Genomic DNA, 24,380 nt, shown 5'->3' with positions numbered 1-24,380 from the left:
TCACATTAACTCAATATTATTTCTCATTAAATGTAATAAGAATGACAAAATTTCTACTGTTGGGGACTAACAATTCTCTCATTTTTTCTCTGTCTTATCATGGGTATTAATGCTGTGTGATCTCTTTCGCATTTCATCAGAGCTACTCATGAAGAGCTGTGCCAATACATATCCTTTCCCTGTAATTTCCCCACTTCACTCATAATTCCTGTCTTTAATGTTTGACAGGAAACAGCTCAATGAAGGTATGTCTCATTTGTGGTTTGTTATTTCTCAAAAATACACTATGAAAAGGTTATGCAAAGAGAGCACTAAATTTCTTTTATTTAATTATTTGAATAATCAACTTTTTTATTTGCTATTTCAGAATAGCATTGTGATTATTCATCAGATGCCACTTTAAAACTGTTCACCCTCCAAAGTTGTGTTATACTGCATCAGCAGTATTCAGCAGACATATATGTGACAAAGACACAGAAACTATCTCAGCAATATTTACTGATAAACATTCACCTCAGTGAAAGAGTCTTGTCAAATTTTGTTTGATTTAGCTAATTAACAAGCTTTTCATTACTTTTCTTGTTTCTTTTCAATAGCAGGATGATTCAACTAACAGTAGGTGGCAGGAGTGTTATGTTTCAAGATAGGTCGAGACTTCTTCATATTTCTTGCCACACCTCAGTCACAAATCTAGAAAATAGTGGAATCATATATTAAAGTATACAGCTCATGGGACAGATATCTGTCAGTATTGTACTGTAATCTTAAGGTTTGCTCTCATTTTTGTTTCTTGTTCTAAACTGCAGATGTGTAAAAGTGTGTACTTTTTTCATTGTCTATTGTAGAGTGTCCTGTTTTTTACACAGTTCATGCTCTTTTTTTCCTTTGCTTGTATTTTAATTTATTCTAAAGCTGCCCTTACCTTGTAGCTTTCAGACCAATTGTAATGACAACTTCCTGTGTAGCTGTTTTGTCATATTGCCAACAGTTTCTATAGCGTTAAAGGTATATGGACTATGTAACAAAAGCATCAGCTTCTTCACATTAGAACATGTCATCTCTCTTCTGTTCACGGCTTTAAACCCTCTCATGCTCATGAACATCATCAGAGGTGACACTCCACGCACTTCTTTGGATAGATTTAGCTTGTTCTCACATGTGTGTGAGGCCACCACTTACATAAGCGATGACTCACTAATGACTGGGAATCACAAATAATTATCATGATGAAGTTACCCTTTTATACTATAAACACACACAGGTTGTGCATGGACGACACTTAATCCTCCAATATCTCTGAAGGAATCGGATTAGCCCCTCACAGGTAGTGTCATTAAGCATGCCAAAGCTCACTTACAGTTTTTAAACATAATTGTTTTAAACACATAAACTAACAATGTGAGGCTCATAACATTAACAAAGCCTCACATTGCTATTAAAGCATATTTCTTATATTGGTACTTTGAGATATTTCTAGTTATATTTGTTTTATGTATTATGATATCAGTTTGCACATTACCTATATTTGTCATTTCAAGATGTGCTATAGATTTACGGTTCATTCAACTGCAACAGGACAGATTGAGAATACTGCAATAAACAATAAATTGTAAGAAAAAAACTAACTAAACTACTGCTTGTCATGATGACAGATACGTGAAGAGTCCTCTCAGATAAGACGAGCCTCTGAGATGATGATATTTATGATAATGAGTGAAAACAGATGTAAAATAGACCTTTGAGTGGGATGGCTTTAATCTATCTAAAACATGCATATTTCTAATTCGAATGACGTTCAGAATTTAAAAACTATGTCACGTATTATGTGAGCGTGTGAAAACATGAAAGATGGCGTCATATCTTTTATTGTACAGCCAGTTGCATTGAAAGATGTCGTTTCTAAAAATGCAAAGTGCAAAGTAGTATAGCAGGTAAACATGTCAGGTTACATTATAAAAGCACAGCACTATGTTACACTGTACAACAGTGTCATGTCACGTTACATTTGTTTTGATACATTCCTGAACGACAAGAAAGGTTGATGACTCCCAGCCTTGATAATGTGCTGTGTGACTGAAGTCTTACTACATATCAGTATTCTTTTTTTTTCTTGAGTTGATAAGAGAAGCTTTAAAAGAATAAACTTGAAAACTGTCCATACAGCAGACAACATATTATGCCACTTTAGTCAAAAATGTCTCACATTCATGTAGTAAATATACACTGGCCTGAGATGGATCACAGTCTCTGATCCATGGTGCTTAACTGTTAGGATAAAAACCTCGAAATGACTGTATGTCTTATTAAACAACAGCTATACCCCTAAGGTTTAAACATGAATGCAGCATTCAACAGAGTTTCACAACAGCAAGTGGCATAAGGCAAGGAATGGTGACCATTTAAATTAAATAGTTAAGCCATATAATCATTTGAACTCTTTACTCTTCACGTAGGAAACCACTGAGGTTCCAGTAGGCTCATCCTGAGCTCTGTGAATATACTGATCTTCCAAGTTCTATTAAGAGATTCTATACAATTCTATTTATTTCTAACCAATGAGGGAGCATCAGTTGCTTTGTGTTGGGTGGGTGTCTTGCTGCCATTTTGCTCAGCCTTTCTAGGCAGCCTGGGACTTCCAGCTGCTTTCCTGCCACACTGAGGACTCCTGGAGCCCTTTGGCTTTGTTGGTGTCATTAACGAGTCCATGATCTTTGGAGATCTCAGACCAAGCAGGCCACAGAAGTAGTTGCAGTTGTGCTGAGAGACAAACTGCTCAAAAACTTTGGGGTTCCCTTCAACAGAAAAACCTTGATGCCTGTAGCGATACACAACAGACAGCAGAACAAAGTGTTAAAGTTGTGAGCTGTATAAATGTAAATTACCTGTAAAATGAGATATACTAACCCTGTTGATTTGACTGAAATTCCAACACTGGTGATCTTGGTGTCAACACCTGCAAAATAACACCAAGCAATCAGTTCATTTTTCTGCTGTTTGGGTAACACATAGAACAGACATGCGCAGAGAATTGTCACCATAGAAACTCTTGACATGAAAATTTGATAAAAAGTACATTTTATCAAAACACAGCGTAGTATAACATTCCATCAGTACAAGATACACATGCATGAAGGACCATCATTACTATTATTTCTCTTCAACCAGTGACATAATTGTTGGGAAGAAAGTTGTTTGTCTCATTTGTCTCTGTGTGGCCCTGTGATGGAATGGGCAAACTGTCCAGGATATACTCTGCCTCTCATCCAATGTCAGCTCACACCATCTCTCTTTGCTGGTCCCAGTTTTAGCAGCTAGCAGTTAGCGCTTGGTCCCTAGAGTCAGCTAAGTCCTGTTAACCAGTGACTAGCACCTGCTCAAATAACCAGGCCTGGAAGTCATTTGACCATGGTAAACTATTCCTTGTAACTTATGGAAGCTTCTCATTTCATTGGTTCTTATACAGTTTAGGCAAAAAAGCTGTAATGCCCAAACACGCGATTGTCAGCATCGATTCCTCCAATCTTCTACCTGGAATGTACGGGCTGCCTGACCTCACCTTTCAAAGACTATCAGTGGTGCGTTTCAGATTCACAGCAGACTGATTAAGTTCACGATACGTCAATTCATACAGTAAAACATGTAATGGACAAGTTATCAAGTTTAAGAATGGGATTTTTTTTAGTGGAGAGGAGTTTAACACAAGTTTTATAAATGAAAATGTTGTGTTTTGGAAAAAATCAGTACATAAACAGAGAAGACAACCTCTGGTAAAATGGCTGTTTCAAGACATTTCTATATTCTTAATTCAAATGATAACTTTATTTAAAGTAAACATGTAAACTAAACATTGCTCTGTTGAATTTAGGTGTCCTCTCACCTTCCAGCCGACTGAACAGCAGATTGCCATTAGTCCACTGAAAGATCCAGTGCTGCAAGGCACAGCATTTCAACTCCACCTCAGAACCAGTTGTCATGTATAATCTGCCTGTATCATCCAAGACAGTGTATTTCTTATACATTCCTGTCAGATCAGTCTCCACAGTGGCATAGGGTATGGCGTTTGCTGGCCTGTACATCAAGTAGACTGGAATCACCCTAGATAACAAAGATAAATCATAATGTAAATAGCTTAGAGATGTTTGATGGCACCTGCACTGTGGATGGTATTTTTTTCTTACCAAGAGTAAAGTGATTGTACTTACTCAAGAGAGGGTCCAAAACCTTCTATGACTCTTGCCTCAGCAGAGAAGATTTTGCAGTATTCCCGAGCCAAGTTCTGAATTCTACACTTCTGTACACAGAATATTGGAAAATAGCCAGTAAAGATCTGCTCAACCCCCTGTATCATATTTATTCCTAATCTGATTAAAGTCACAATAATCCTGTGTGGGTGGCATGACACCTGACTCACTTTAATGCTGAAAATGCTGGTATCTTGAGTTTGGTGTCTTTGAGATTTCTAATCTAAGACGGCATGTATAAATGACAAAATCCAACCTTTTTAAGTACATTACCTGCTTCATTATGTCCAGATTCCTTTCTATAAGACAGCTCTCCTCTTTGCCTCCATAAGTTATGGGACTGCGTACTTTAATGATACACGTGTTACCAGACTCAAACACAGGTTCCAGACCGTAGATGACCTTTGCTCTCCAGACTTTGTTGGAGCAGCCATTTCCAATGTGAGATTCTATCATCATTATACGTCCAAAGAATTTGTTGCCCCAGACGCCAGAATCAGCCAATCCCTTGTTGAAAATAAGGGGTGTCATTTCGATTTCCTCCCCAACTGCATAAATAAGATCATAGGAAGGGTAGTTAGAAAAGCACAGAAAAAAAGTGTCATCTAAACATGTAAACTTAAGCTTACCACCAAGGTCCTCACGCAGGGACATGCCAAGCAGGACTGTAAAACAGTGAGAGTGTGAAAATAATCATGTTGTGACCAATTACACATAGAAAATGGTTAATGTTATATTTTTTTTAATGAAAATTGTATTTAAAATAAACACCTACTTTCTGCACTGAGTAGAAAATCTGTGGAATCTGTCCCATAATCATTTGTTATAGAGCATCCATAAACACCAGAATCTTTGCTTGATGCCTGAACAATAGCAAGATTGACCTGAGTTTCCTCCCCTGCGCTGAAAGATTTATAAATGACAATTTAATTCAATTCAGTTTATTTATATAGCGCCAAATCACAACAAATGTCATCGCAATGATACAGTCCAATTCAAGCAACGCAGAACATTTAACACCTTAAAACTTGAGCTTAAAGCAACATCTAATACTAATTTTGTACATATTTAACATCTTTCCTGATGTTCAGTTTATTGTCATACTGAAGGTTTAACATATTCAATATGAGATCTTACTTTCTTTTAACGTGAGCGATCTCCTCTTCATTTTTGTACCATTTGATAGTAGAGTCACTAAGAACGTTGAAGAACTGGCACCACAGTTTCAAGTGTCCTGAGGCATCTGCAAAGGTCTCAGCCCTGATCTTACGTATAACTTGAGGAGCTGCAGAGAAAAAGACCCAAGACAGACCATAAGGTCAAGATAGACCCTTTACTATATTCAGTAATATAGTACAGTAACTTCTACATGTTAAATATAGCTGCAACTAAATGTCACCATGATTACTGTAACTCAAAGCATCCGACTAAATTTTTTACTACAAATGATTTGTAAACACATGTGCAAATGACTTTGTATACATTTACAGTTTTTTACTTTTTTTAACTAAAATTATTTAAAAAACAGAGCAGAGAAACTGCAACTTTACAACCAAACCATCTCTCACCAAAATATCTAACAGCTATGGTCCACATGGAAAACTCTTTTGATTTTACAATAAACAGTTGTGAGAAGGTTACTGTATTGTGGCAGGCTGCTGGGTAGGAATCATCTCCCTGACAAAGTCAGAGAAATGAAAAGGAGTTTTATAACATGGTTAAGGTTGTGAAAGGGTCTATTTGGGCTGAAACCGTTATATTTTCTTAAACCTGAAAAGATTACAGTGGATGAAAAAAAGTAAACAGCATCTGAAAAGTAGAGAAAGTCTAAAGATATAATCAAAATAATTCTTTGAATAATATTTTAAGAATAACAATTTAAGCACACAGTGACTAAAAGATAACTAAATCCTTCCAAACAAGATGTGAGTCTCCTGGATAAAAGTCCCATGACTCCAACCCCTGAAGGAATTTTGTAAAACACAATAGTCCGTAACTTCATGTGAACATTGGCCATTAGAAAACAAGTAGCTATGACGTATTTTGTTATAACACTGGTTTGGCTATGGTAAAGGGCAGCCATTCCTCAACCAAAATTTAAAGCAATTAAGAATTTAGGTCCTTTTTTAAAACAGTTTATTCAATTTTTTGTTTGTTTTTTACCTTTAAATGGGTTATGCTTGTCCTTCTCTGCAGGTTTCTTGTCAGTGTGCATGTCCTCAGTGAGCAGCTGGATTGGTGTTTGAGTTTCAGATGCAGTATTCTGTATGGTCAAAAGTGGAGATTGCCTTTCCACTGGAGAGGTTTGTTCTCCTGCTGGCTTCAGTAGAGGTGACCGTCGAGACAGACTTGGAGATGTAGAGACGGTCACAGAACCTGTGTGGAGCTTGCCACTTTGCATTGGTGCCTCCTTTTTCTGATTTTGGCCTTCCGTGACAGAACTGGTCTCTGCACCCTCCTCAGGTTTGGCCTTAGGTGTTAGGATTTTGCGGCGTGCCCCAGAGGCTAGCTCTTGTGGAGTAGCAGATGGAATGGGAGAAATATGATTTCTTTTCTTTAATCGTGGACTAGGCTCTGGAGTCAGATTGTTAAAGGAGTCAGATCTCAAATTTTCCCCGACTATTGAGCTCTTGTGCTGAACAAGATGAATTTGATTCTCTGGTGAGCCTGTGCTAAATTCACTTTCAGAAGGATATTTCTGTAGTTGCTGCAAGGAAACCCTGTTAGTATTGTGTTCCTCAAGTTTGTTTTGAACAGAAGGTGTTTTCATATTGATGTTGAGTTCTATTTCTGGAATGAGCTTGTGCATCAATTCCACATTGTCGCCTTGAATAGGTTTATCTTTGGTTTGTTCAAAAATTGTAGCATTCGCGTCATGAATACTGGCCTTCATATGTGTCACTGTAAGTGGAGACCCAGATTCCTGAATAACAGTTTCAGGTTGATTTGAAACTGACAGAAGTTTATTGGTAGAATCCTCATCTGAAGTCATAGGGAAAGGGCTGTGTTGAACATTTTTGCTCCCCACAACTGAGGAAGCTTTAATGGGAACCACAGCTGTTGTTTCACTTTCCTCGCTAAGGTCCATAACAACTTCATTATATTTTCTGGCACTTTCATGAAGTCCAGTTATGTCTATAGCTGTATCAGTGTCTCTGAGAGAGCTAGGTACGATCCAATGAGGTCCATGCAAATCCTGGACTGGTGTTAGAGTTGCATCTGAAGTCAGAATTTGCTCATGTTCACTTTCATTTAGTTGCTGATAAATCTCCATAAGAGTTGTCTTTATATTGATGGGAGGTATATTCACAATGTCCGTCTCAGTTTCCTTGTCAGGTTTTGACATCCTCCCTTCCACTTCACATTCTCCGTTATCATCTTTTGATTCCTGACATACTCCTCCATGTGTTATGGTAGTATCTTGTTCTAAGTTGGCATGGACTGGTATGCTCGAGACCGAGTTTGCTAGCGTGAGGTTAAGAGCCTTAATTTGAGACCTCAAAAGTTCAGCAATAGATATAACTTTTGTCACAGGTTTTGGAATTTCTTTAAAGTCTATGCTGTGGTCCAGTGAGATTGTATTTTCTGGCATCTTTGCTGGGAGTGGGACAGCAGTCTCAAATGCATCTGACTTCAGACTTAATAATTCTGTATTGGTTTTCTCCACCACTTTTGATATGGGTTCATTAATAATGGCTTCAGTGTAAGAATTTTCTATTTTACCAGAGACTTTATTTTTTGCATCTTTGGCCTTTTTTGTTTTACTTTGTTCCATCTTATGGAGATCAGCAATTTCCATCTCCATTTCAGCTGTCTTCTCATTTGGGGCCACAGTGTCAGCCTGTACTGAGAACTCACCTAGGTCATTACCCTCCACCTTCTCAACATCTTTTATTTCTGTCCCTTCAACAGTTTTTATAGCTGTATCAACTTGGCTTTGCAGGGTTGCGAGCGAAACATTACACCCTGGGGTGTTCTCACCACCACCAGGTCTTTCAAGCGATGACTTATGAAGGTTTGTAAAAGGGCTTGAACAGCTCTCATTTGATTCCCTGGAATTTTCCCATGAATCCTGTGCCATTTCGTCAGTGGCTGGTTGAAGACCTTTGCACAAAGAGGAGGTCTGGATGTCATCTGTCTTTTGTGGCATTTGAGAGCCAATCGTACACTGGTCAGGTGGTAGCTTAAGGTTGACAGGTGCACCATTCCCGTTCATCTTTGCATGGGGCTGTGTAACCTTGAGACATAATACATGCTGTAAATACTTATTCCCTTATCCCTGGCTATGCTCGACATGGATAAACACATGCAATTTTAAAAACAGCAACAGCGTAACCAGCACCACACAGAGAAAGGAATGGGAAGAAAAAAAACACATTTCGGATTGAGAGAAATAGAAGCTAGTATGTGCAGTTTACCCTGGTTAAACACATTCACTTTCTATGGACAGGATCTCTAATATGTGGTTTATTAGTATATGAATTATTGTTAACACAATAAAGTTATACATACATATGCATTTTTACATCCTGTATACTATTTCATTACAGTCAGTTCAAGTTCAAATGTAGCATAAAACTTAAACTTTGCTTAAGTACTTAATAATGCATTATGACCATGATACTAAAAACTTGCACAGCAGAGGGACATAATATAAACATAAGCTTGGTACAGTACTCAATTCCATAAAGCTGCACAATGTGAGCGTGTATATCAAGTTCATTTTAAAGTTTGGTTTTGAACTGAACCACTCAATATAATATGGACGAGATTAGCCACAATAAATTTTAAAATGCAAACTCAGAATCAACTTTAAAATAAATTGTCTTTGAAAAGTCATATCTGTGTTTCTGTTTTCCATTCCTCTGTCTGACATGGGGAGTCTTTCAAGGTTGCTATTTTACATGTAAGGGTGACCAGAAAGGAATGCAAATTATTTTAAGTAGTGCTCAAGCCATGCAGTGTTTTGTCTCAGCTCTCAGTGCCGTCAGTGCTCAACCATGCAGCTGAAGTTTGGATGACTGCATAATCAGTGAAGATAGACAGGCAATCCTAAGCACTAATTGGGTACATTGACAAGTCTCTCCATGAGAACCCTGCTCCTTTGAAAAATAAAAAAAGCTTAATTTGTCAAATTTATTCTAATAAATGACTAAGTTTAAATGTAAAATCATAATAGTTAAAGATTACTATTAGTTAAAGGGACTACACATATTTCTGTTCTGGAGGACAGATTGAAATGTTGGTTGTAAGACTGGTACAATAGTCATGAGTATCCAGTAATGCTAGCTTAAAGCCAGATAGCTAACAGGAAGTGAGGGGGAACCACTAATTACTTTTGACCAAAGATATAAAATAACATGTCTTACATCTCAATAATTTAATGGTAGATGGTAAATTAACTTTACTTGTATAGTGCTTTTCTAGTCTAGCTGACCACTCAAAGCGCTTTTAACGCTACATGCCACATTAACCCATTCACTCACACACTCATACAGCACAGGCCATACAGCACCTGCCATACAGTTACGTGCTTCCTACTACATTCACACACATCCATACCCCGATGGATGTATCTGTAGGCAACCTTTGCACTTTGCAATTTTTACAAAAATAAAGAAAACACACGAAAAAATTAAAATAGTGATATTTTGACAGACTAGAGGTTTCTACAAAGTTTCTGCTAGGCTAAACTTACTGCCATTAATACTTCCATATAAAGTGGGGTATTAATCTTCTATCAATGCCTTGGAAAAAAAACCCAAGTATATCTGCCCAAATTTTCAAACAATACCTTTGTAAAGTTATTTAATTTATGTAATGTTAAGTATAATTCAAAGCAAAGCACAAAAGCCTACTTTTAGACCAACCCCCATACATAAATGCACTGCATCCATATACCTGTAGCAACTGTCAACATGTGCGTCATTAAATGCTTGTCACCCAGCAGGGCATGCTTGTAAAAACTAAAAATAGCTCCAGGATGCTTGCGTTGCTGATGGGGCCTGTGTTGGCAGCACAAAGCACTCATGAGCTCATGCAAAACGTTCACTCACCTCACTTGGCACAGCTGGTCGAGATACAGACTCCATTTTTTGGCAGGGACTTGCTTCTTTCTCAGACAGCTGATTTCCAGCCAGTTCACATGGACGTCGAGACAAAACAATCCTACTGTCACATGGTATGTCCACTGACTCACTGAAACTGTCTGCAAAACATCCATCGGAGGTTGCTTTTGACTTCCCATTAATAGCCATGCATGTAACACTTTCTGTTGTATGAATATCCTCTTTTAATCTGCTAAGCAGTGTTGATGTGACACTTGACTGCTTTTGTGTTGAGGCAACATCAGGAATTTCGCTCTGCATTTCCAAATTTTCTTCAACAACTTTGTGATCACCTTCCTTCTCATATTTTGCTACTTTTTCTGTTTCAGTTCCTGATACAATATGACTTGGAGACAAAAGAGCAGCAGGGAACACCAAGGCAGAGAGATGTTCTATCTGTGAGGATTCAGTTACCATACATATGTTTTCATCCTTCGAAGGGCTCTCAGTAAGCACCGCTGTTACTGTTGCTGTTTTCTCACATCGTTTGTCCATGTCTCTTAAGCTTGAATCTGATAAACTGACATTGTCCTCTACTTCCATAACCTCTTCTGGGTTCCCTTTGGTCTGTAACGTCTTAGTGCAGGCAGGAGCTACAGAAGAAGGGGTCTCATCTTTTGTCCTCCTCTCAGTGGACATTGTCTCTCCCACAATATCTGATTTTCCAATGTTTGCACTGGTGGAAATTTTAATCTTCTTTTTAACAAAGGGAGACTTTGGATGCTGAGGGGTAAAAATCTTATGATCAGGGTCATATATGTATGTCCCACTCTTACACCCACTGTCGTTGTTAGTCTGTCCTTTTGTCATGGCAGGCACCGCTCCATTAGTGATTGGAGCTGGCTTTCTCTCATCTTCCTCCACAGTGACCTCCTGTAACCTGGCCTCAGCCTTGAGAGCCACAATCTGATGGTTCTCCTCACTGCCCTCATCCTCCATGGAGCTAGGAGTGCTGAGAAAGGCCTCCATTGTTGAGCGGCGTTTCCTCTGTGTGCGGTCTGGACTGATGGTTCTTAGTGGCTCCTGGTTTTCTTTACCCTCTGTTTCCCTGCGTCTGTTCTCAGCCTTCTGTTTCAGCTTGGAAAAGTAGCGCTGGTGGATTTTGAACTCGTTCATTTCACCCACCTCAAGAACCCCAGAGCAGGACACGATACCTTTATTGTTGATGGCAGAGGCCTGATATATAGCCGCATCGTCCACAGTGCATCTACAAATTGATCAAAGTCACAACAAGCAGGCAATTATCATCTAATTCAAAGGTGAACAGACAAAAACAGTTTCTGGTAAGATATTATGAAATAGCCACTTTGGGGAAAAATGTAAAGGCACCGTGTGTATGTTGGACTACTTCAACGAAGGAGAATTTGAAAAATATTATGCTCTACTTCACTGTGCTATATAGCTTTAAATTGCACTGTAAATGGAAATGTGTTTTGCACGGAAAAGATTTGCACAGTAACAAAGTTACCAAACCCCAAAGTTAACACAGAAGGATGTCCAACATGAAATACTGCTATTTAGTTGACTCAAACAAGTTTTCCCCCTTAACTTGTCTACATCATCATGAAACACATTTCCATAATGCTTGCCTAGTGAGTAGTTTAGCATGCCTCAAACAATGAATAATCTTCTGCTGAAAAACTTGTAAATGAGCATGATATTGGCATTTTGAAATAATGTGTTTGCTGTATATAGATAAACAGTTAATGTTTTTTTTTTCATATAAAGGTTAAAACAATATCAAGCTCAGTAGTTTTCCAATAAAACAAGTGCAGTCATATGCTATGTAATGTTTCTGAATATGCATACTTGTAAATGTGCAGGGAATGATTTTGTCCATTGCGGAATATTTCATATTTAGGCAAACCACAGTATCTGTCCAACTGCACATCATCCTTATACCACGTAACTTGAGGGGCAGGGTATCCTGAGACAAAGAGAAAAACAGGGCAATATTGAATATTTTCTTTGCTAATGATCATTTGCACTGTTGGCAATATTAGGCTCAATGCATGTTATTCAGTAAGTACTATGAACTTTTCTGTCTCTTAATTTCCATAAAACATCACAGTGTAAGCATCGTACTTACTTTTTGTGGGTAGTTTAGCATTTTATTGTATTGTATAATGTGTCTCAGTTTACTTATTGCAATAACATCTGAACCAAGGGCTTATGCTTCACTAAGATGTGATGTGCTTACCTGTAACCACACAGGAGAACTTTACATTGCAACTTTCTGACACAGCCTTTGACTTCAGGGTTGTCACGAAGGAAGGCTGCTTTTCCTCTGTTAAGTGTGCCATCACAGTGCAGAGAGTGCTCCTGTGCAAGCAAAAGGAGCAACTCTGTAATTATCTTTCTATATTATATTCTCAGAATAAAAAGAGTTAAACTGAAGGCTGGATTATTCAGCCAATCAACAGATGTCTAAATTCAGTGATATCATAGCAGATGGCAGTAAAATTCTAATTAAAATACAAAATGTCTATCTTCAGAACTCATCTCTAATAATTTACACTGTCTGCATCTAGGTCATGTATGAAACAATTGAAACATTAAAACATTCAACATCTATGCAACAAACTTAGACAAAAGAAGATGTCATAGTCATGATATTGCCCATAGTTAAAAAGGATGTGAACCAAGGTTTGGCTTTCAGCCGGGGGAACCTATATGTAAAATCAAAGTGTGAATAGCAGGGCTTCTTTTGAGAGGTATTATCAGTCCAAATAACATTGATTACTGGAAATAAGACTATACTGGTTTAAAGAAAGTTGAATCCGTATTTAATATACACACATACATTGCACACATCTATCCATCCATTTTCTATACCCACTCAATCCACCTACACCATAATATACATGTATGTTAGGAGTTTATTATTGCAGTGTTTGTGTGTAGGCACAACTGGAGATCTGCTTTATTGAATATCACTCATGATTAAACTAATAAAACAAGAAACAAATGGTAAAGGCGATCACGCTTCAAGGCTATAGACCATAGGAAATTAAGTAAAAATACTTAATTTATCTTCATTTAGTGCTGAAAATGTCAACATTTATATTGTTACAAAATGAAGCTTAAAGTGATAATCTGTGTTTTGCATTTTTATGAACTATTATAGATTCTGAGAGAAAAGCTTGTGAGCAGCTGTGTTGTGATGGCTACATACAACTGACTGAATAAAACATTTGTTAAAAAGACAGCAATGCATGCAACTCCATAAATAATGCTTAGATTGCCCTGTGCTGTGATGAAATCCAGCCCAGTTGCTATTATCTCTAAAGAGGCAAAGCTGAAGGACATCACTACTCATACAATCAAAAGATCTTTCCATGCAGAAACTGTTGGGTATGCTTGAAAGGGGGGCCATGGTACATAACTGAGATTCTGCTCTTAATCTGCAGCTTATTTAAACTCTGGGTGACCATGGTAACAAACAAAGAAAGACCATGTGACACACATTAATCCAGGTCAGGAAAATATTGAATTACTTATGTATTATTATAGAGCAAAAGTTGGTCAGCATGGTATGTACAGAGGGAGTTCAACAAGCCAGAGACCACTGTAAATGGGTCTGTACCTGTTTCCTGGCCTAACGTTAGAGAGGTAGCTGCAGCCACTGGACCGGCTACTCCCACTGACATCATCCCCATTGCTGGACTTTCCATTCCCAAAAGAAGAGCGTGTCGTCGTCCTCCGTGAACCCATTTCCCACCAGATGAAATGGTGTTGTAGAGGAAAAAAAGTTCTCCAGGAAAAAAGGTTTTGAAGATTTCTTTTCACTTACTTTGGATTTGTCCTGAGAGATTGATTCAAGCTAAAAGAGAACAATGAATGAAAACATTAAAACGGAAGACATGACAAAAAAAAAATCTAACAGCTCTTAATTTGAGTTTAGAATTTTAGAATTAAAAAAAATTTAGAGTTTAGAATTAAAAACAAAACTATCCATGAGATGCTCTGTGAAGTTATACTTTTCCTCATCTACATGTTTCCCAATTCATTCACTCAGTTTCCGTTGACAGTATTTAGCAGTTTGTTTCATAAAGTTTAACTCACCATTCAGAAGTTTCTTCCCCTCCTATGACAGATACCCCAAGGCACTGACTTAAGGCGCTGCAATTTCCAATCAAACATGAGCATGCGTAGGCTCTAGGACTATTTATAGTTGGCCTGCAAATAGGCACAAGAGCACATCGCACTTTCCAAAACTGGCCTTTGGTCCATTTTATAAAGCAAAGACAACGTGCAACAAAAAAAAAGAAAAGAAAAAAAAAGGAAAAGCTATGTGGCAACAACTTCTGTATTAAACCTTTAAAATCCTTTCAAAAATAAAATTTCATCACTATCATGTGTCAGATAATAGGTCACCCAGATTTGGTAGTTCCGCAAATAGGAGAGGTTTTAAAAAATCAAGTCAAACCAATCTTTTTTTTCACTGTCTGTAGTTTATTTAGAGAGGAGAGGGACCACTTACGTAGTCAGTCCCTGGCTGCTCTTTCGAGACTTTTTAAGTCTGTGCACGGAATATGGTAAACAATCACAGAAGTTTGTCAGTCGAGAGGTTGACGCCTTTACTTGCAAGCGCACTAAAATGAGCAGCATTTTCTTTAAGTTTTGTCATCATAAAGCTACTTTCCACTTGTTAAAGTTCAAGACGTCACAAACACAGCACAAAGTGACACATTTATTTCATCATCCTTAAGAACTGTCTCTCTCTACAAGGTCAAAAGAGCACATTTAATGTAAATTGTATAGTAAGATGAAGCCTACCAAGTTCCGTGGCATGCATTGTCCCGTAGCTGACAATTACATTGGGTCCCCTGAGAAAAAGCAGTAGGAATAGAACAGCCTTATATAGGCAGATGCCACTGACCAAAGAGCTATGTGCTCTTATCTTTACGCAAGCATGCAAGCTCATACAAACACACATGGTTGCTTACACACACATCATAGATCAGCAGTTTAAGTGGTTTAAGTTTAAGTTTTCGTCGATCCTATCTTATATAATGTAATAATATATTTTTGGTTAGATATGATATCCAAATATCAATAGTTTCTGGGATAACATTTTAAAGAAGATATTAAATAACAACAATGGAAACAAAAATGTTGAAATTACCTCAGTAACATGCCTCTTTTGCACTGTAAACAAAATTAAAAACACAGACCCTGGCCAACTGGCACTGGTACTAAATGAATTATTGCTTCCTGACTGAGCTCTACCTATCAAGTTCAAAGGTATCAATCTGATTATACTCATCATATTACACATGTCTATGTGCCTTCCTTTCAGCTATTTAAAAGTTTTGTTCCATCCATCCATCATGTTCTTTTGTAACTCCCTCGCAGTGGAGAAATATCCTTGTATTTTTATAAACTATGGCGATGCTAACAATCAAAACGGACAGATTGGCATAGAACAATGAATTCCATTAGTTGCAGAGCCACACATGCACTGTGATCATAGACATGCATGGACTGCGGTCATTTTCTATGATAGGGGTTTGGAACACACAGTTGGCAAAGCATGATCTGGATGGGGAGTGTGGAGAGAAATCAAAGCAAAACAGGGTGTGGAAACGCCGCAGGAGCTGGGAAACACTGCCATGTGACTGCAATTAAATGTGCTTGTTGGTAATATAATTTAATTTATTTTACATAAGAAAAAATTTTATATAAATAAATAAAATCAAACAATGAAGACATAATAAAACAACATTGGAAATGTGCAAAGAAGACTAATGTGTCTAATTCCAAGAAAAGAAAAGAATTTGATGGTTTTTGACAGGAATCCAACCAGACATTTCAATCTTCTTTATTTTTGGCATCTATGTATTATTGTTACACTCCCTCTCTGTATCAAAACACATCAGGAAGTCAGTGTTTTGACAAACACTTTCCAAGTCTGAATTCACCTAAGGTCAGTGCTGGGGCATGAACTCAGTCTTGCTCATCCGTTGCCTCATGTTTTGCTACGTCTAGCACTTCAAAAATCCTGATGAGCCTTAATCCGGAGTTACTACTGATGATGCTCTCTGAGATCAGTACCCCTGGCTCTTATTATCTCTCTTTTGCAAACATAATTATGCATCATCAGAAATAGAAGACAGGTCCGGATGCACAAATGTAAATTGTCAGCATCTGTCATTAGAACCATTGTGGTAATGGACAAGCAGGTCGACAGGCCTGTTGTTGCCCAGGTTGTGTGAAGAGGTGTGTATATGCGTGTTTGTGTGTGGCTGGCAGAGACAAGGATAGACCAAAATGTATGAGGTAGGTTGGACAACTGACAGCTCCTCAGTTTCACTTTGGCATTTATTTCACAAGTTCATGAACATAAAATAAATAGTGACCTTTTAGTCTCAACTCACAACTTCCTCTTCCATCACTGTACATCCATCTATGATGTAATTTGCACAACCTAAAGTAAACAGTGAACAACTAAGTAGTTATTTTACTCCGAAATCTGCTAAACCAAGATTCCTGTATCTTCTTAGCTTTGGATCAACATTTGAGAGCACCTGCCCTCAGCCTCCAGCAATCCATTAAGTCCTGTCCTGAATGACATTGTGTTGTTTTTTTCAGGTGCAACGAATTCATCCGAACCGTTTTTGTTATTAGGAATGCTGTGTCTAAGTTCACATCAAGTAAAGTAGTGTCTCAAAAGGCGTTTTTGCACTAACTGAAACAGTTCGCCAGGTCTTTGTTTGGAATTCTCTGAAGATGGTGATGGAAACTTGAACCGACCCAGCTGAAGCAGATGAGGCTAGATCCCACCTTCAGTGACTGTGTCCCCCATCAAGTGGTTGAGTTTACTTTTGTTAATTCGTAATGCTGGCTGATGAAAAACATTCCTAACAAATGGTGATCCATTAAAGCTTTTTATGAGTCTTTGCCTTGGTAATAAGGGAAAAGATTTGTAAAAAAAAAAAAAAAACAACTAAACACTCAATGCTTTAATAACAAGCAGCGCAGTGAGTGGGAATCAATTATTTGATGCTGGTGCTTCCAGTAAATACGCTTCTGAGATAAATCGCTACTATTAAAGCTCCATGAAACATCAGCTGCCTGAGAACATGCTGTTCTTATTCAGCTGGGATCTTTCAGTTCACGGATCCAAGATGGCTTGAGTGGTTAGGTGTCGACACAGACACTCAGGGTGAGGGGCACACCAGTGGACCAACAGGGGAGGAGGTGGTTACAGTGGGGTTTTAAAAATTAAAGAATCATTCAGAAAATTTGGCCAGCAAGATATATTCATAGGATCAGAAAACAGAGAGACATATCCAGCTATATTTTTGTCACTCATAAGTAAAAGCAAAATGAATAAATAAAAAAAGCCCAACAAAACAAATATAAATGTGCAACTGGTCTAGGTGATTGCTGTTCAACCTGCTGAGCTCAGCTGTGACAGTTGACTGGCCGAGTGGCCCGGAAACACACTCCTACTCGCACACAGAGTTGGACAGCTGATTGTTTTGATGTTTGACAGGTCTCTGTGGAAACTGAGCTCGGCTTTGTACAGCCGTCTGCCCCGTCGCTGAGACTCTGACATCATCCTCTCGATATTCACACCAGTGTCAGCTCCAAGGAAGCAGAAACAGGAGAACACTTGACCACCAAGAACAGCTGTCTGTCCCCTGCTTGCTCACCCCCACACACACAAACACACACATCTTGCCTTCATGTAGCATCGCACTGCTCAAACTGCCCTCTGCCAATCAGAAGCAGAGACAGTAAGCATGCCTAGTGTGCTGTCCTATTCTGACTTATGGACCCTAAGTAATAACGCGTAGACACAATCCAGTGGCCACTGTTTTGCATTTATGAATGAGGACGTGAAAATTTGAATCCTCAAAAACCAGATAAATAAACTTTGCAGTCAGAAGGAATGCACACCAGTGATAAGATGGAGTTCAGCCCTAATGAGATTGTGGTTAGAATTAAGAACAATAATAAACCTTTCTTTGGATGGACAAATTTGTAACTTTGTTTAGAGAGATTACAAAACTAAACAAGAATGGTAAAACAAAGGCTTTCAATCTGTTTTTGAAAGTCACTGATTCACTTGAACCGCTTATGTGAGCACCAGTGTGATAAGATGCCTCAGCAGACAGAACTGCAGTGTCCTCTACTGGCAACAGCATGAAGCAACTTTTGGCAACTATGTTCACTGACTTACTAAAAAGCTGAAGAAAAAGATTTGATCATACTTGATCTTTTAGAAGATAAATAAAAGACAATAGCATATATTTTTGTGTATTTTTTATTTGAATGGGATACAAATATCTGAGTAGGAATATAATGGATGTAACTGCAAGGTATTCATGATATCAGTTGCACTAGAAAAGCAAAGAACCACACGTTAGGAAGACAGTAGCTGCGTCCCAGATCCATGCCACTGTAATGTGAACCGTTCTTATGTGCTAATCCTGTTTTAGCAGTTAGCTCAAAATATGTGAATGCATTTGATGATTATATATTATTTTACAAAAGATTTTTTTGAACATTTCTTTCCTACTAACAACTGGGAACATGTGCTTGTCTTTTTTTGCAATGCAGAGGGGGGAAATGGTGCACAATAACAACACACACTAAATGTTCTCCAGCTTTTCATTCCTCCCTAGATACTTACATTTTCAAACTTACTTAATTAGTAATCAATGATCAATTACAGTTTCTATTTACTATGGATTTGTCATGTCACAAATGTGTGTCTTCAAACAAGTTGAGGTCAGTAACTTCTGGAAAAACTTAATCCCAAAGTAAGAAATATTTCTCTTCTACAGTAAACAATCTACAGTATTTAACCCAACCTCTTTAAACATTGAAAATCAGCAAATAAATCCCCTTCTGATAAAAAAAAAAATCAAATTTTCAGCCTTCCTAATATGTACATAAGAAGGTTTTTTTTTCCTTTTCTTTTTGTCCTAATGGGTTACAGGAACATGCCATGGGCAAAATCAGCCATCAACACCTTGGTGATGTTCGTCATAGAAGAGGCTACAAGGTGTGTTTTGCCCTTGTTGGGAAGATGGCAGCTTTTATATGCTCCGATTACATCTGTGATACCAAGAAATCATAACCTATAAATATACCAACTCTTACCCAAAGATGTTAAGCTAAGACAGAAGTGAGTTGTAAAACCTCACTAAATATACCAGAGAGGGTACAGTTCTACAGTCTTCATTTTTCAGGCAACTGCTTTGCAAATGTGACTCAAACAGCTTGATTTCGTCACGCAAGTATAAAGTCAGCCACTGGCTCTCCCAGCAGAGTGAGCTGGGAATCGAGAGCGAGATGAGAAATTTGGTGGCTAACAGCTCGCTCCAAATGTACTCAAGGAACGGTGGTTTTCTAATATCAGTAAAGGAAAGTGACAATAAATGAATACACCACAATTCTGGTACTTACACCTGCATGTGAACTTAATATGGTTTAACCTTCCCATTTTGATTATTACTCTCCGGTTAAAATTTGTATGACTGAGTTACCAGTTACACAGATGGTTGGACACAGGCCAGACAGTGTCATCTGCTGGCAGGTGGAACTTTAGTTTTCATAAATCCTCATTCATTGAATGAGGAAAATTATCTACTTCAAGCAATTTTTCATGACAAAAATCTCCCAATTTTAATGACGATGACTTTTCAGGGGATTAATAGTTGATGGAGTGGGACATTAAAAGTAGAAAAATAAAAAAATAAATCCAGAGCACAACAAATAAAATGGTAACTGCTCATATATATAACAAAAAAGAAGATATAGTAAACCTCATTGAGAGGCAAACATCCAGTAACTTGTGTTCAGTTACGCCGTTTTTGCTTTCTTCTGGAGCTTGTCAGTGACAGTTGGAGCCTTGCGCTTCAGACCTTGAAGAAGAGCAAAGACAGTCTTTTTCAAATTCTGCTAAAAGCAAGATTTACTGCAAACATGACCATCATCTGAGGAAATAAAGTACTTATAAAAGTATGTTTCTGACAATACCTGGCATTTTGGTTGGTGACTTAGAGCTGTCTGAAGATCTCTTTGCATAAGCCTGCTTCATCCTCTGAATGTTTTTCTTGCTGATCACCTCGTGCTCTACAATCGGACGCGGGTAATCTTTACCCACAATGCATCCTGCTGCTTGCTGGACACTGCGCGGAGCTTTCCAAGGCTCATAAATGTACTGAGCTGGGAACTTCTTTAGAATAGGAAGGTACTTTCTGCAATATGGTAAAAAAAAAAATTACAAATTATTTCATGAAATTCCTTTTCAGACTGTGAATTTAAAGTTGTGACCTTACTTGATGTAGTCTCCATTTTTGTCTGTTTTCTTGCCAAAGGCGATGGGAGAATAAACCCTGAAAAACTGGTGGAAGAAGGCGCTCGCTGACAGCCACTGCCAGTTTCCAGCATTTAAAGCCCAGTCGCCATCCAATAAGAGCTTCTCAAAGACCTTCAGGGGGGAGTAGTACTGAATTAATTTTTTCATTACTCTTTTAAAACAATACTGCATTCTTAGTGGCAAGTTTACATAGAAAGAAGGATTTAAATTTTTTTTTTTTTACTTGTTAAGACTACACTACCAACAATGCAATGATATCATTGCTACTGTAACTTTTGTAGGGTGATCCAAACTTTGACAATGATCACTCCCTTTGTGACTTGATTCTATAGCTGCTCAACAAATCCACATGAACCTGGGCGGGTTTTATGCTTGAACATACTAGTTAATCTACTCACGTTCTGGCCTTCCTCCCAGTTGATCCACAGGTCTCCCCTTGTGAGGAAACAAGCAACAGCGTGTCTGGCCAGATGGTGGATCCAGCCCTCTTGTCTCAGCTGAGTCATGATGGCATCAATAAAGGGGAAACCAGTCCGGCCCTTAAGACATATCAAGCACAACATGAATGATTCAAGGAAAAAAGAAACAACATTTTCCCTCGTGTGACTGCAGTGACAACACGATCCCACTTTTCAATCTCAGTACCTCTCTCCATGCATCTAGATATTCTTGGTTAGTGTCCCAGTCCACCTGAGTACACACATGGTTGCCCTCCATCTTGTTAAAATTAGGGATGCCCACACTAGCAGTGTAGAAGAATTCTCTCCAGAGCAACTGCCCATGAAGGGAAACTGGCGGATCTGAGTGCTTTTTCTGCATAATCACATAGGTCAGAGAAAGATGAGAGAACTTAGTTTAAGGAATTAGGGAGATGTGATTGTGCAGCCAGATTAGCTAGATGGCAAGACCTGCGCTGTGATGTGACACTCACCCCCTGATAGACCTCTGTGAGCCTCCACCAAAAGGTTCTTGCTGACAGGCAGCCGAAGGTGATATATGGACTGAGGACAGTAGTGCTGGGGCTCAAAGTGTTTGGGGAAGTCTGCGGCTTCTCAAACTTACACACCCAACCCTGAATCAAAGAAACAGATAAGAGACAACAATTAGATGGATAACTCGTATCATATGTTGGAAAACAACGGTTGACAAAAACTTCACAGTTTGCTAGTATCGCTTGTGATGTTCTCTGCATGAATTTATTAAATTCTGTCCAGAACAATCTTTTTCACACCCTTCAGTGTTGTAGATAAAGAGAAGTGGTGGCTATGTGGGATTCATGTACCGTTTTTTTCATGTGTTCATCTAGTCTCCTGAGAGCCTCCTGCTCTCCCCCTGGAAACAGCTCCTCTCCAGGACACGAGGTGTCCTGGCCAAGCTCCTCTAGAGTGGGAATGCTGTATGTCTTCTCATGTTTTTCTGAACAAGGCGTCTTGATATCTTTGACAAAGGAAACAGGTTTCATCAAATCACTGCTGAAATGTCATATTAGTATTTTGGACAAGTGTTTTTATATCAATGAAAATGCAATGGAAATACAGAGTGTCTCTGTTAGTGATGCACCTTTCATGTCTTCCAAGGTTGGAGCCGGAATTGGCTTCTTAGGTGGACCAAGTGCCTTAAGTATTGCTTGCAGGCGGATATAAGTAAGAGGAGGCTTCCCATTGTTTTCCTCAATTATCCTACAGGGACATGACAGGCCACAACATAAAATACAGATAATGGAGAAAAAGAGTGGATAAAAACTCTCTATACACAATTGGTATGAGTAATACCTGTCTATGTCATAAAGAGTATGTGAGATTTTGTAAACGACATCGACTCCGTGTTCTTTGGCCAACGTGGTCACTATTTTGTCGCGGCTCAGGCTGTAGGGCTCTGTGTCGTATTCATAGGTCAGCTTTGTTACTTTCCACTCGTTGAACAGTTTGGGGAAAACATCTTCTGGCTTTCCTCTGACGACAAACAGCCTGAAGGAGTCAAATAATACATTATGAGAACACGTGTTTGAACACCAGTCAAACAACCCTCAAAGGGCACTCATTCTTTAAATAGCACTGCAATAGTTTCACTTCGACTTTCAGTGTCCAAATCTTTCCTCCTCATCTGGGTTCTCCAGGTCGTCTCTACCTTCTCAGACACCTCCAAACTCAGCCACCAGAACTCCATTGCCCAAATGATATTGTTTCTCATTGGAGTCCAGTTGCCAAACGCCCTTTATGATACCTGTCTGAAAATTTGCATTCAAATCAATACTTAATTCTTCATTAAACTGAACACTTTCTAAGCTTGCTACCTAGAGTTGAGTTTCTGCAGGCTGTGGTCCAGGTCTTTGAGTGCTCCAATGAGGAACCTCCAGCGATTGATGCCCACGCTAGTGTTGTTATGGAGGTAAGGATCCAGGATGAATACAGGGTATAGCTCCTTACAGTCTCTCAGAGCAGCCATCAGTGCTGGGTTGTCATGTAACCTGAGTCCCTTGCGAAACCAGTGAATGCATGTTTGAGCCATGTCTGAGAACCTGTGAACACATATATGGCACATATGTACGGTGGCCAACACGTGCAAACGGCAAAACAAATCCAACAGTAAAACTCTGCAAGAGAAAAATGCGGCAAACTTCAAAACACATGCAACTAGGGGGTCTCGACCTGTGGGATAGGGGATGGACTATGGGAGATCGACCATAGTAATGAAGGAGAAGAAAATATTTTCTTCTAAATGTCTTTTTTAAACTCTTGGCCGTAATGACACATTTCATCAAATGAAAATATTATCATTTCACTTCACTTAACGTGAAATGCCACACAATTGATAACTGACCAGGGTGTCAGAAAGTGGATTGTCTCCAGATGGCAACCGAACATGGACCACACTGTCATCGTCACTTGAAGAATGTTCACTGTAACCTATGAAAGGCAATTATTATCTTGATTGTAATGGGTTTGAAGCCTGGCAAACTTCCGCTGTGTTTTAAGTGAACTTGCAGCGTTTCTCTCTTGCAGTCGTTTTGACGTTTGCGTCGCGTGTGCTCCTGTCGTTTTTGTGATTGCCGCATTTTTCTCTTGCAGCGTTTTACTGTTGGATTTGTTTTGCCGTTTGCACGTGTCGGTCACCGTAATAAAGAGTCCGCAAAACAACAACAAATGCAATTAAAATTTTTATCACTAACATGTAAACAACTGCCTCGCTGCAGTTACAGTACATTGCAATTAACATCTTCGAATAAATAAAAAATAACAGAAGGGCGTGCATAAGGAAATACAGACATCCACTTAAATACATTACACTGTTGCAGAAACACAACAATGAAAACAGGGACCCAAAGCTATGATCCAGCGACGTCACGGAAACGTCGCTTTGGAATGTAAAAGTAAATGTTGCTTACTGTTTCAGAGAAACTTTAACTGACCCGTGGCTTAAATCCCTTCCAGCTTCAGTACCGTAGCTACAGAAAAACTCTGTTTGGTAACACACACGTTGATCGTGTTACAAAACTGCTACGAAAGCAGCAAAACCAGCCAATCAGGTTTTTTATTTAGAAAACGGAACTCCACCCTCCAACAAGCACGTAGTCAGCGTGTCCACCAGGTGTCAACACTGTGCAGAAATAGCCAGGGGAATTCGCTATAAACGCCTTAGAAATCGACAGCACTTATCTCAGAGCTGTGTTCGTGCTCTTTGTTTTTTTTTTAT

General features: G+C 38.7%; 2 protein-coding genes across 3 annotated transcripts; both read right to left on the bottom strand.

Annotated features, from left to right (window-relative positions):
- Positions 1 to 1,844: 1,844 nt before the first annotated feature.
- alpk3b (alpha-kinase 3b) lies at positions 1,845 to 14,508 on the bottom strand. The gene is made up of 14 exons (XM_072380282.1): positions 14,414 to 14,508; positions 13,935 to 14,171; positions 12,549 to 12,670; positions 12,158 to 12,275; positions 10,298 to 11,555; positions 6,405 to 8,478; positions 5,379 to 5,526; positions 5,017 to 5,144; positions 4,871 to 4,906; positions 4,515 to 4,789; positions 4,203 to 4,291; positions 3,878 to 4,095; positions 2,905 to 2,953; positions 1,845 to 2,815 (listed from the first exon to the last, which is right to left on the bottom strand). The coding sequence occupies exons 2-14, from the start codon at positions 14,060 to 14,062 to the stop codon at positions 2,539 to 2,541; spliced, it is 4,920 nt and encodes a 1,639-aa protein (XP_072236383.1). The 5' UTR covers positions 14,063 to 14,171; positions 14,414 to 14,508; the 3' UTR covers positions 1,845 to 2,538.
- Positions 14,509 to 18,690: 4,182 nt separating this feature from the next.
- Positions 18,691 to 24,132, bottom strand: cry5 (cryptochrome circadian regulator 5). 2 transcript variants are annotated; one of them, XM_072380280.1, is made up of 11 exons: positions 24,073 to 24,132; positions 22,981 to 23,205; positions 22,460 to 22,654; positions 22,248 to 22,366; positions 21,970 to 22,124; positions 21,619 to 21,759; positions 21,333 to 21,500; positions 21,086 to 21,226; positions 20,647 to 20,798; positions 20,345 to 20,565; positions 18,691 to 20,229 (listed from the first exon to the last, which is right to left on the bottom strand). In XM_072380280.1, exons 2-11 carry the CDS (start codon positions 23,193 to 23,195, stop codon positions 20,168 to 20,170), a joined length of 1,569 nt encoding a protein of 522 aa, XP_072236381.1. In that variant the 5' UTR covers positions 23,196 to 23,205; positions 24,073 to 24,132; the 3' UTR covers positions 18,691 to 20,167. The 2 variants fall into 2 exon arrangements, with proteins under 2 accessions (XP_072236381.1, XP_072236382.1); XM_072380281.1 differs by having other exon boundaries at positions 24,097 to 24,127.
- Between the last annotated feature and the right edge of the window lie 248 nt (positions 24,133 to 24,380).

The sequence above is a fragment of the Leuresthes tenuis genome, unplaced genomic scaffold (genome assembly GCF_036924035.1).
Source record: "Leuresthes tenuis unplaced genomic scaffold, fLeuTen1.0.hap1 SCAF_2, whole genome shotgun sequence".
Taxonomy (NCBI): Eukaryota; Metazoa; Chordata; class Actinopteri; order Atheriniformes; family Atherinopsidae; genus Leuresthes; species Leuresthes tenuis.
Note: the sequence above shows the minus strand (reverse complement) of the source record. Positions and strands in the feature narration are given on the sequence as shown.

Bases quoted from the DNA above. Each gene is read 5' to 3' on its own strand.
- cry5 (XM_072380280.1), bottom strand. From the start codon at position 23,195: ATGGCTCAAACATGCATTCACTGGTTTCGCAAGGGACTCAGGTTACAT. The intron at 21,760-21,969 runs GTACATGAATCC...TCTTTGATTCAG, and splicing joins ATGAACACATGAAAAAAACG to GGTTGGGTGTGTAAGTTTGA. The intron at 21,501-21,618 runs GTGAGTGTCACA...GTGATTATGCAG, and splicing joins TCACAGAGGTCTATCAGGGG to AAAAAGCACTCAGATCCGCC.
- alpk3b (XM_072380282.1), bottom strand. From the start codon at position 14,062: ATGGGTTCACGGAGGACGACGACACGCTCTTCTTTTGGGAATGGAAAG. The intron at 4,292-4,514 runs GTAATGTACTTA...TTCTGTGTACAG, and splicing joins ATCTGGACATAATGAAGCAG to AAGTGTAGAATTCAGAACTT. The intron at 2,954-3,877 runs GTGAGAGGACAC...GTTATTTTGCAG, and splicing joins GCTGTTCAGTCGGCTGGAAG to GTGTTGACACCAAGATCACC.